The sequence below is a fragment of the Lithobates pipiens genome, unplaced genomic scaffold (genome assembly GCF_037356315.1).
Source record: "Lithobates pipiens isolate NorthernLeopardFrog02 unplaced genomic scaffold, aLitPip1_a1.2 Scaffold_19, whole genome shotgun sequence".
Taxonomy (NCBI): Eukaryota; Metazoa; Chordata; class Amphibia; order Anura; family Ranidae; genus Lithobates; species Lithobates pipiens.
Window position 1 is genome coordinate 236,267,713 of NW_027507764.1, and position 12,954 is coordinate 236,280,666.

The 12,954-nt window shown below is 47.1% G+C and overlaps 1 protein-coding gene across 6 annotated transcripts in view; it reads left to right on the forward strand.

The window, feature by feature from the left end:
* The first annotated feature begins 883 nt into the window (after positions 1–883).
* The window catches only part of TPPP (tubulin polymerization promoting protein), a 74,668-nt gene continuing 62,597 nt past the window's right edge, over positions 884–12,954 (forward strand). For 3 of the 6 annotated variants that reach the window (XR_013277579.1, XR_013277578.1, XM_077491796.1), the window contains exons 1-2: positions 884–1,007; positions 6,751–6,832. Coding sequence is in view for 1 of the 6 variants with exons in the window: in XM_077491796.1 (XP_077347922.1) it covers positions 6,829–6,832 (4 nt within the window). In the remaining 5 variants the exon portion in view is untranslated. Of the gene's footprint in view, positions 1,008–6,750; positions 6,838–12,954 lie in introns of all 6 variants that reach the window. The other 3 variants (XM_077491798.1, XM_077491797.1, XM_077491799.1) reach the window with 2 other exon arrangements.

Below are 12,954 nucleotides of genomic sequence, written 5' to 3' on the forward strand. Positions count from 1 at the left end.
TCCTTTTGGTGGTATTTGATCACCACTGCTGTTTTTTTTTTTTACATTTTTATGCTATAAACCAAAAAAAACGACCAGTTTAAAAAAAAATATTTTCTACTTTCTGCTATAAAACCTATCCAATAAAAACATGTAAAAAAAATCAAATTTCTTGATAAATTTAGGCCAGTATGTATTGTATTCTCCTCATATATATTTTCGGTAAAAAAAATCCTAATAAGTGTATATTGATTGGTTTGTGCAAAAGTTATAGTGTCTACCAACTATAGGATACATACTGGAATTTTAGTTTATTCAACTTTTTTTTTTTTTTTTAGTTTACTAGTAATGACGGTGATCAGCGACTTATAGCAGGACTGCAATATTGCAGTGGACATTTGGACGCTAACACTTTTGACATTCTTTGGGAACCAGTGACACTAAAGCCCCATACACACTATCAGATTGTTTGCTGATTTTTTCCTTCAGGTTTACCAAAACCATGTAGTGGAAGGGCCTGCCTGATTGCATACACATTGAAACCCCTAAGGTTTGACCTCATATTATATGGTTTTGGTAAATCTGATGGAAAAAATCTGCAGAAAATCTGATAGTGTGTATGGGACTTAACACAAAAATAAGCTCTGTCAGACTAAAGTAGTTTCAAGTACTTAAGGAAGAATATACACTCCCTAACCAGATGGCTTTTAATTATCTACAACTTCGCCATGCATTAAAAACACAATTACCAAATATGGAGGTAGTGTCAGATTCTCCCCCAGTTCTGGATATAATAATGGGAGATGAACCCTCTAAACCAGGCATGTCCAAAGTCCAGCCCGCGGGCCGGTTTTGAATGGCCCGCCTGGCTATCAGGGCTGTCAGATGAGTGATCCCCTGCCGAGCTGTACAACGGCACTGTGAGACGCTCCTCAGCCCCAAAAGTGAAAGTAAAATGCAGAGGAGTGTGCTGTGCTCTCTGCTTCCCCCTACAGTGCAGTACCCGGCTGAATCAGGAAGCTGGAAAGGTACAGTACTGTGCTAGAAGCTAGATTCGTTTTAAAAGTGCTTTATTCATGTGTGTGGGCATGTGTCTGTGTGTTTGTATGTGTGTCTGTGTATGTGTCTGTATATATATGTGTGTGTGTGTGTGTATGTGTGTGCGTGCATGTGTCTGTGTGTATGTTACTTTTAATCCAGACCCCCCCCCATTCCTGTACCATCAGAACTGCTTTTGTATGGCTTGTGTGTGATAGCAGCCAGGACTGCTGCTCCTCTGCAAAGCAATCCATGCACAGATCGCTTTTCAGAGGCATTTGAAAGGCGGTAAAGAGGCCTTATGTTGCCTCCTCACCACCTGTTTTAAGCCCGTAAATGCAGCATCACTATACCGCAACTGTACAATCCACACAGTTGTGGGGTAGTTGCTGTGCAGGCCCATTCACTCTGGGTATACCTCCAGCTGCAGCCCTATCATGTGTACACCCCCAGCTGTTCCCTCTGCAGCTAAAGGGGGAGAAGTTGGGGGTGGTAAAAACAGCTTAACCATGTGGTTTTACTGCCCCTCCAACCTGACATGTGAACAAGCCCTTGGTTCACATCTGTGTGGCTGCGTGCTGCGTGTAGGGAAGCCCATTCATTTCAATGGGCTTCCCTACCCACAAAAATTCAGGGAAGGAAGTCCCCAATCCTTTTTTTTTGTTTGTTTTTTTATTTTTATTGAACTGCATCAAAAGCACCCCACATTTTCCAATGTGTGGGGTACCATTAAGAATGGTACCCCTAAAGAGCAGAGGCAAGAGAATTCTTGCTGGGCAGTGTATTAGTGCTTGAACGAACACGCAGACAGAATTTTAATGGTTCAATGGTCGGCCCTCATGCATGTTCACTTCATCAAATCTGGCCCTCTTTGAAAAAAGTTTGGACACCCCTGCTCTAAACTCATATCGACCCTGTATCTAAAGATCAGAAACCCTAGGTAAAATGCCATTGCACAAAAGGCAAAAATGGAATGGGAAAAAGACATAGACCCCATAAAGGAGGAAGACTGGGATGAAATAATGAAAAGGACCAGACTGATGTCCCCCAAGTTATCTGACAGACTGACACAGATATACATTGTACACAAAGCCTACCTGACTCCCCTAAAAAAGGCAAAATTCCTCCATACATATGACCCAACATGCCATTTGTGCCACGCAGCACCAGGTACGTTCTTCCATCTCATATGAAGCTGCCCAAACATTCAGACATATTGGACGCAGATTGTTCCGTTTTTACATGACAATATGGGATCCCCAGTAGTATTAGACCCCAAACTATGTCTTCTGGGACTTCTGCCAGATGTAGAAATTGACAAATACCAAGCTAAATTTCTAAATGAAACTCTGTTTATGGCGCATAAGAGCATAGCCAAGGTATGGATGCAGGCTCAGCCTCCCTCCATACGCCAATGGAAGAGGGATGTTAATGATGCACTGCCACTTAAAAAATTTGTCTATGCCCACAGAAAGTGTGCACATAAGTACTCAAAGGTGTGGGATAGATGGTTAGAGGATGGATAAACATGTGCCTAAAATACTCCAAGCCCTACAGACAGGCCTACTTAGATGAAAGTAGAAAGTGACTGTTCTATGAAGGTGTAAACCATGAAAATCTTAATCAGAACTGTATTGGTAGCAGAATGACATGAAGTCTCTTAAATACTGGATGTCTATCCCTCATAAACGTGTGCCTTAACATGTATGTACAAAGAATCTCACACAAAATGACTGTTATAATGTACTGTTTATTATTCCACATAAGCAACTACTTTGTAAAATGACTTTTGTCCAAATAAAGTTGGCTTTTTCCAAAAAAAAAAAAAAAAATATATATATATATATATATATATATATATATATATATATATATATATATATATATATATGTAGCGGCCACATCAATTACTGTGCAGCCTTGACTTATTGGGCTTACCAGTTACCTTCTCTTGGCCTGCTCTTCCACGTCTAGGAGTTCCCAGGGTTGATTCCCAATGACTTGAACACTGACACAGATGAAGTCCTCTTTAACCACTAGAGATCCGCGCTATAGCCGAATGACGGCTACAGCGTGGACCTGCTTTGCCGGGACTACGTCTATTGACGTCGTCCCGTGCACGAGTGGCCTGCGCGCCCCCTGAGGGGCGCGGTCTGTGATCGACGAGTCTATGAAACTCGCCTGATCACGGATCCGAGCAAGGGGTCGATCCCGACCCCTTACCACGTGATCAGCTGTCAGCCAATGACAGCTGATCATGTGACAAAACAGAGCCGGCAATCGGCTATTTTTCCTCCTCGCGCTGACAGCATGAGGAGAGAAAGAAAAAGCCGATCACCGGCGGCCGTGATCGGGACATCAGTCCCGATCATGGCCAACTTATCAGTGCCCACCTGCCCCCTGCTAGTACCAGCCAGTTATTAATAAAAGTGCCACCCAGCAGTGCCACCCATCAGTGCCCATAGTGCCATACATCAGTGCCATACATCAGTGTCCACAGTGCCATACATCAGTACCCACGGTGCCACCTATCAGTGCCCACAGTGCCACCTATCAGTGCCCACAATCTGCCTCAACAACAGTGCTGCACCTCAGTGCCACATATCTGTGCCCATCAGTGTCATCTACCAGTGCCCATCAGTGCCGCCCATCAGTGCCCAGCAGTGCCACCTATCAGTGCCACCTATCAGTGCCCATCAGTCCCATCTATCAGTGGTACCTATCAGTGCCCCTTAGTGCCACCCATCCATGCCACCCATCCGTGCCCCCTATCAGTGCCATCGTATCTGTGCCCATCTTTGCCCATCAGTGCCGCCTTATCTGTGCCCATCAGTACTGCCTTATCTGCCTATCGGTGCCACCTTATCTGTGCCTATTAGTGTCGCCTTAACTGTGCCTATCAGTGCCCACCAGTGCCGCCTATCAGTGCCCACCAGTGCCACCTCATCAGCGCATTTCAATGAAGGAGAAAAATGACCTGTTTGCAAAATTTTATAACAAACTAAGACAGGATCACAGGCAAACAAGGATAGTCAAGGACACGCCAAAGTCAGTAACGGAAAACAACAGAAGCGCACACGGCAGGTAACAGGGAAGCTAACACACAAAGGTTGATCAGCACAGTTGGCCTGCAGTGCACAGGTTAATATAGAGTTCTCTGATAGGAGCTAGGGTGGAGTCATGCCGGAGGATGGATTACAAAAGCAGTCAGGTGAGGGTCGGCTGGTCTCTAGAGATGAACACATGGAAACAGGTAAGCAGACCAACTCTATTGCATAACCATGACACTCCCTCAGTTACTGCGCCTTGGACCAGCAGGCTCAGAGACTCGGGAACAGATGGACAGGTCTTTCAGGGGCCACTAACAGGAACATGTTGCAGGATGTCGAACACCCCGTGACCGGGACCCCTCACGGGGCTACCCCGGTCCTGGAACCAGAACAGACCACACGGGTCTCACGAACACCTCTCCCCCACGCTGGCCAGCCTGGTGTTAAGGCCTACCTACACAATTAACCCTCAGAACCCCTATTGTTCTGAGGCAAAAACTAAATTTACATGCGTGTGACATTTTATCCAAAATGTCATCCGCTACATATATATGCTCGGTCACTGTACTAATGACACTGACTGGGAAGGGGTTAAATATCTAGGGCAATCAAAGGGTTAAATATCTGCCTACCCAGTGTTTTGGTGTACTGTGAGACGTGTTTTTGCTAGGGGAAGTAATAGATTTTATTCCCTGCTTTTTCGAGGTAAGAAAATCTATTACTTCCCCACTGACAGGACAGGGCTCTGCTTTGTTTACATAGGCAGAGCCCTGTCCTGTGTAAATTCATGACAATCACTGGGTACTGTCAGTAATCCATTGGCTGGCACCCGGTAATCTGTATCTCCTGTGTTTTAGTCACAGCATGGCAGGATGTGCGCATGCCCCCACCTACCCAGAAATGTCAGATCATGAACTACAGTAGGTACATAATCTGGCGCAGCCAAGCGGCCTTGCTGTCATATATGTAGCTTATACTGTCGGCAAGCTGTTAATGACTGGAATAGTACCACTGGATTGGCATAAGGCCAATGTGGTGCCTATATTTAAAAAGGGATCAAATTCATTACCAAGAAACTATAAACCTTGTTCCTTTAACGTCTATAGTCTGAAAGATACTGGAAATTTTAATAAAAGACCATATAGATGAGTTCTTGCTAGAATGAAATATGCTAGAAAAAATTGTTTAAGCAACAAACAGCATGGATTCATGAAAAACAGAAGTTGTCAAACAAATCCAATTTTCTTTTTATGCAGAGGTAAGTAAAACCTTGGACAGAGGGCAACCTGTGGACGTGGTAGACTTGGATTTTGCTAACGTGTTTGTCACAGTTCCCCCAGGGGCGGATCCGGGGGGGGGGGCAACAGGGCAATTGCCCCCCCCCCAAATAGTAGCAGTGACATGTCATTGTCACATTCTCCCTTGCTCTGTCTGCGCTGCCTCTGCTGCCCGAGTCTCTCTCACATAACCCGATCAGCGGCGCAGAGAGCGAGAGACTCGACTTGTCATTACGCCCAGCACTGACCAGGATGAGGAACAGCGGTGGGTGGAGCCTCTCCCCTGCACTCGTTGCTAACGCCTGGGCCGCCTGGCGTCTAGCAACGAGTGACGTCAGTCTGAGTAAGTCACGTGGGAGGGAGTCTCACTCTCAGACTGAGCCAACGTGACGGAGGAGCAGCTGCTGGAGAACAGGTCAGGCAGCCAGGGAGAGGATAGTCAACGCTCTGATTCCCCAGAAAAAGGCTGATGTGCTAGTGTGCTGCCAGTGGTGAACATTGCATGTGCAGTTCCACAATTGGCTGAGTACAACCCCATCAGGTGGCAGCTTTATAACCCATGCTTTATAACCCATGTCTGGCCCCCATGCGGACATACTACCAGCTGTTGCTGCCACAGGATCCACAGAGCAGCGGCGCTGATACTGACAGGCTAGGTGAAGGGCTATAACCTTCAGCTGCGGGGGGATTTCCTCCCCCTCCCTTTCCTCTTCACACAGACACTGCCTTTCGTCTGCTCTCTTCCTTTGCTCATTGGCCCTGGCCAGAGCCAATGAGAGGGAGGTGTCCAAGTAGGAGAGGATCATGGGATATGTAGTCCCAAGTACCAGTGGAAAAATGGTGATTGCCTAAGAATTGATTGTAGCCAGCAGCATGCACAGGGGGAGGGGAGAGAACACCAGGAGGCTGCAAAGGACATCGAGGGAGATGAGAAGGGATCATGAGGCGGTGAGTACGAGTTGGAGGGAGCCTGAGAGGGAAGAATTATTTCCCCTTTCCCTGCTGGTAAGACACTGCAGCTGAGCAAGGTGATGACCCTTTTCTGGAAGCAGCAACATGGTCAGCCACAGGTTACTAGTCACAGACCCCCTGATCTGCTGTGTGGGGCAACAATACAAATGTAGCAGCCCATGTATTGTGGGAACCGCCCCCCCCAAATCCCTGCTGCCGCCATCCATCCATGCACATTATGAATGTCATGTGACAAATCGCAAAATACATGTGTGCCATTATGTATGATTATTTCTTGTGATACTGCGCTGCGTTACTTTGACTGGCTGATAATTGCATGGTTGTGCAACGCTGTACCGAAAATAAAATTTATGTCCTTTTTTCCCCACAAATAGAGCTTTCTTTTGGTGGCATTTGATAATCTCTGCGTTTTTAATTTTTTGCAATATAAACAGAAAAAGAGCAAGAATTTTGGCAGTGCCCCTCCCGAGACTTGACTCTGGATCCGCCTTTGAGTTCCCCACACACGGCTAATGTGTAAGGTAAAGTCTACAGGCTTTGAAAAATCAGTTTTTAAATGAATAGAAAAGTTATGGTCAATGATTCTAAGGTTATCAATGGTGTACCCCAAGGTTCATTGTTGGGACTGTTAATTTTTTTATATATTTATAAATGATATAGGGTCTGAGATTAAAAGTACCATTTCAGTCTTTGCAAATGACACCAAGCTATGCAGTGGCATAACGTCCTTACATGATGTCTTCAATTTATGAACCGACTTCAATGCACTGTTTAATTGGGTGACTATGTGGCAGATGAGGTTTAATGTTGATAAATGTAAAGTTATGCACTTGGGGGCTAGAAACATGCACACATCATACATACCAGGGCGAGTGCAACTGGGAGAGTCAATCGTGGAAAAGGATCTGGGGGTTTTGGTAGATCTTAAGCTTAATAACAACATGCAATGCCAAGCTGCAGTTTCCAAAGAGAGCAAAGTCCTTTCTTGTATTAAGAGAGGTATAGACTGCAGTAAGTGAGAGATATAATTTTGCACCTGTACAAATTATTAGTAAGACCTCATGTGGAATATGCAATTAAGTTTTGGGCACCAGTTCACAAAAGATATTGGGGAACTGGAGAAAGTGCAGAGAAGGGCAACCATGCTAATAAGAGGCATGAAGGAGCTCAGCTATGAGGAAACTGAATTTATTCTCTCTTGAGGAAACGAAGTGGGGATATGATCAACATGTATAAATACATAAGTGGTCCATATCGTAAACTTGGTGTTGAGTTATTCACTTTAAGGTCATCAAAGGATAAGGGGAGACTCTTTATGTCTGGAGAAAAAGAGATTTAATTTACAAATACAGAAAGGTTTCTTCACAGTAAGAGCTGATAAAATGTAGAATATACTCCCTCAAGAGCTGGTTCTGGCTAGCTCAGTAAATTGCTTTTAAAAAGGCCTGGATTAATGCCTAAATGTACATAATATACCTAGATACTATTATTTATAGGTAAAGTTGATCCAGGGACTATCCGATTGACTCTCGGGGAATCAGGAAGTTTCATGCTTTGCTGGGGTTTTTTGCCTTCTTCTGGATTATCTATAGGTATAGAGTGCCTTGAAAAAGTATTCATACGCCTTGAAATTTTCTACATTTTGTCATGTTTCAAGCAAAAACGTAAATGTATTTTATTGGGATTTTATGCGATAGACCACCATAATGTGGCATATACATATGAAGTGGAAGGAAAATTATAAATTGGTTTTAAACATTTTTACAAATAAATACGTGAAAAGAGCGGCGTGCATTTACTCTGCTACCCCTAAGGCCACGTACACACGCGCGGACTGTTTGCCCAACCTTGTTCGTCAAACAGTTTCGGCAAACAGTCCGCTCAAAATTTGCATGAGCAGACTTGCCCACACACGAGCGGACTGTCTCAGCGAACTGTTTGCCAAACAGTTCGCTCAACTTTTGAAATGAACGGACTCGCCCACGTAAGGAGGAGGCAAATCCGCCCATTTCGAGAGCGTGTACAGGTAGGCGGGGCCCGCGAGGGAGACGTCGCGGGCTCCGCCGCCTGGAATGGGCTTAAAGGGGAACCCCAACGCCGAAAAAAATCGGCGTGGGGGTTCCCCCAAAGTCCACACCAGACCCTTGCCCGAGCACGCTACCCGGCCGGCCAGGAAAGGGGGGCGAGCGAGCGCGCCCCCCCTCCTGAGCCGTACCAGGCCGCGTGCCCTCAACATGGGGGGTGCCTTGGGGAAGGGGGGCCGCGCGGCCCCCCCACCCCAAAGCACCTTGTCCCCATGTTGATGAGGACAAGGGCCTCTTCCCGACAACCCTGGCCGTTGGTTGTCGGGGTCTGCGGGCGGGGGGCTTATCGGAATCCGGGAGCCCCCTTTAAGAAGGGGGCCCCCGGATACCGGCCCCCCACCCTATGTGAATGAGTATGGGGTACAATGTACCCCTACCCATTCACCTGTGAAATAAAGTACAAAAAAAAACACAACACAGGGAAAAAATATTTTATTGCACAGCTCCGGGGGTCTTCCGTCTTCGGGGGTCTTCTCGCCGGACTCCTCCGCTATCTGTGTGTAGCTCTTTTGCTAGCGGAGGAGTCCGGCTTTCTTCCTCCCCGCCGCCGGCCTCTTCTCCCGACTTCGGGGGTCTTGTCCCCCTCTTCGGTTCTTCTGCCGGGCCACCGCGCCTTCTTGTAGCTCTTTTGCAGGCGGTGGCCCGGTCTTCTGTCGCCGCTGCCTTCCGTTCTTCTGTTGCCGCCTTCGGTTCTTCTGCCGGGCCACCGCGCCTTCTTGTAGCTCTTTTACAGGCGGTGGCCCGGTCTTCTGTCGCCGCTGTCGTCGCCGCCGCCGCCGCCTTCCGTTCTTGTTCTTCTTCTTGTTCTTCTTCTTCTTCTCCTGGAGATGTTGACTCGACGAGCTCTCCGGCCGGAATGCCAGGGACACGCTCCGCTGCCACTTATATAGTGACAATGGGGCGGTGTCACATGGTATATGTCACATGGGTTGGTCGCATGGTGACCCCGCCCCTTACGATGTCATAGTCCCCATGTGACATCAACCCATGTGACCAACCCATGTGACATATACCATGTGACACCGCCCCATTGTCACTATATAAGTGGCAGCGGAGCGCGGCTCTGGCATTCCGGCCGGAGAGCTCGTCGAGTCAACATCTCCAGGAGAAGAAGAAGAAGAACAAGAAGAAGAACAAGAACGGAAGGCGGCGGCGGCGGCGACGACAGCGGCGACAGAAGACCGGGCCACCGCCTGTAAAAGAGCTACAAGAAGGCGCGGTGGCCCGGCAGAAGAACCGAAGAGGGGGACAAGACCCCCGAAGTCGGGAGAAGAGGCCGGCGGCGGGGAGGAAGAAAGCCGGGCTCCTCCGCTAGTAAAAGAGCTACACGAAGATAGCGGAGGAGTCCGGCGAGAAGACCCCCGAAGACGGAAGACCCCCGGAGCTGTGCAATAAAATATTTTTTCCCTGTGTTGTGTTTTTTTTTGTACTTTATTTCACAGGTGAATGGGTAGGGGTACATTGTACCCCATACTCATTCACATAGGGTGGGGGGCCGGTATCCGGGGGCCCCCTTCTTAAAGGGGGCTCCCGGATTCCGATAAGCCCCCCGCCCGCAGACCCCGACAACCAACGGCCAGGGTTGTCGGGAAGAGGCCCTTGTCCTCATCAACATGGGGACAAGGTGCTTTGGGGTGGGGGGGCCGCGCGGCCCCCCCTTCCCCAAGGCACCCCCCATGTTGAGGGCACGCGGCCTGGTACGGCTCAGGAGGGGGGGCGCGCTCGCTCGCCCCCCTTTCCTGGCCGGCCGGGTAGCGTGCTCGGGCAAGGGTCTGGTGTGGACTTTGGGGGAACCCCCACGCCGATTTTTTTCGGCGTTGGGGTTCCCCTTTAAGCCCATTCCAGGCGGCGGAGCCCGCGACGTCTCCCTCGCGGGCCCCGCCTACCTGTACACGCGCTCGAAATGGGCGGACTTTCCGAGCGGGAACAGTTTGCTCATTTCGAAAGTAGCCTACACACGGGCGAACTGTTCGCTCAAACACAGTTTCAGCGGACAGTTTTTCGGAATTTCCGAAAGACTTTGTCCGTCCAACTGTCCGCTGAAACTGTCCGCTGAAAGCCCACACACGGGCGGACTGTCCGCCCAAACACTGTTCAGCGGACAAGGTTGGGCGAACAGTCCGCCCGTGTGTACGCGGCCTAACTAAAATCTAGTGGAACCAATTGCCTTCAAAAGTCACCTAATTAGTAAATAGAGTCCACCGGTGTGTAATTTAATCGCAGTATAAATACAACTGTTCTGTGAAGCCCTCAGGTTTGTTAGCGAACCAAAGTGAACAAGCCGCATCATAAAGGCTAAGGAATACATCAGACAGGTCAGAGATAAAGTTGTGGAGAAGTTTAAAGCAGGGATAGGTTTTAAAAAATCTCAAGCTTTGAACATCTCATTATCTGAAAATGTAAAGAGTATGGCACAGCTGTAAACCTACCAAGACATGGCCGTCCACCTAAACCAGGGGTTTCAAACTGGTGGCCCTCCTGCTGTTGCAAAACTACAAATCCCATCATGCTTGTGCCTGTGGGTATCATGCTTGTAACTGTCAGTCTTGCAATGCCTCATGGGACTTGTAGTTTTACAACAGCTGGAGGGCCGCCAGTTTGAGACCCCTGACCTAAACTGACAGGCCGGCAAGGAGAGCATTAATCAGCAGCAGCCAAGAGGCCCATGGTAACTCTGGAGGAGCTGCAGAGATCCACAGCTCAGGTGGGACAATCTGTCCACAGGACAACTATTAGTTGTACACTCCACAAATCTAGCCTTTATGGAAGAGTGGCAAGAAGAAAGCTATTGTTGAAAGAAAGCCATGTAGGGGACCCAGCAAACATGTGAAAGAAAGTGCTTTGGTCAGATAAGACCAACATTTTACTTTTTGGCCTAAAAGTAAAACGCTATTTGTGACGGAAAATGAACACTGCACATCACCCTGAACATACCATCCCCACTGAAACGTGGTGGCAGCATGTTGTGGGAATGCTTTTCTTCAGCAGAGACAGAGAAGCTGGTCAGAGTTGATGGGAAGATGGAATACAGGACAATCTTAGAAGAAAACCTGTTGTCTGCAAAAGACTGGGGCAGAGGTTCACCTTCCAGTACAATGACCCTAATCATACAGCCAGAGCTACAATGGAATTGTTTAGATCATGTGTTAGAATAGCCCAAAGTCCAAACCTAAATCCAATTGATAATCTGTGGCAAGACTTGAACATTGCTATTCACAGACTCTTTCCATCCAAGCTATTTTGCAAAGAAGAATGGGCAAAAATGTCACTATAGATGTTCAAAGCTGGTAGAGACATACCCAAAAAGACTTGCAGCTGTAATTGCAGCAAAAGGTGGTTCTACAAAGTATTGACATGCCAAACTTTTCAGATATTTATTTGTAAAAAAAATTGAAAACCATTTATCATTTTCCTTCCACTTCACAATTATGTGCCACTTTGTGTTGGTCTATCACATAAAATTCCAATAACATACAATAATGTTTTTGATTGTAACATGACAAAATGTAAAGGGGTATGAGTAGATTTTCGAAGCACTGTAGTTACATAGTTGGTAAAAAAAAAATAGCAATAAGCGTATATTGATTGGTTTGCGCAAAAGTTATAGCATCTACAAAATAGGGGATAGATTTATGGCTTTTTTTTTTTTTTTTTACTAGTAATGGCGGTGATCATCGATTTTTTTTATAGTAATTGTGGCGGACAGATCGGACACTTTTGACACTTTTTTTGGGACCATTGACATTTATACAGTGATCAGAGCTAAAAATAGTCACTGATTACTGTATAAATGTCATTGGCAGGGAAGGAGTTAACGCTAGGGGCGATCAAGGGGTTAACTGTGTGCCCTAGGTGTGTTCTAACTGTGGGGGGTGGGACTGACTAGGGGAAAAGACTGATCAGTGTTCCTACTTAGTAGGAGCAGATGATATGTCTCCTTTCCCTGAGAGAACCGCTTTTCGCTCGTGTCATGAGCGATCGTGGGTACCTGGCGGTCATTGCACCCACCAGGCACGAGCATCAGCTCCAGGGACGCGCTGCGGGCGTGCACATGCACCTTCAAAAACTGTCTTAAAGAGCTTATGTACAGCTACGACAGCTCATGCAGGGGAGCCATCCTGCCACAGTATAACTGCGGCGGCTGGTCGGGAAGGGGGTTAAGCTTCATTTTCCATGCAGTAGCCCACTCCATTAATTTATTCAGGTCCTCTTATAAGGTTTCTTTATTCTGCTGTGTTATTGCCCTACATATTTTTGTAACGTCAGCAAAAACTGAGATCAAGCTACTTATCCCACCCTCTATATAATTTTTAAATAAATTAAACAGAATTTGTCCCAGGACAGAGCCTTGTGGTGCCCCACTAACATTCTAGACCATTCTGAGTACACGTTATTTATCACAACCCTTTGGACATGACCCCATAGCCAGTTATCAATCCAAGAACAAACCCATGCCTACAAACCCCGGGCCCATGCCTACAGACCTCAGCTTGTAGATTAAGCATTTGTGGGAGACGGTATCAAATGCTTTTGCAAAATCTAGATATACCACAT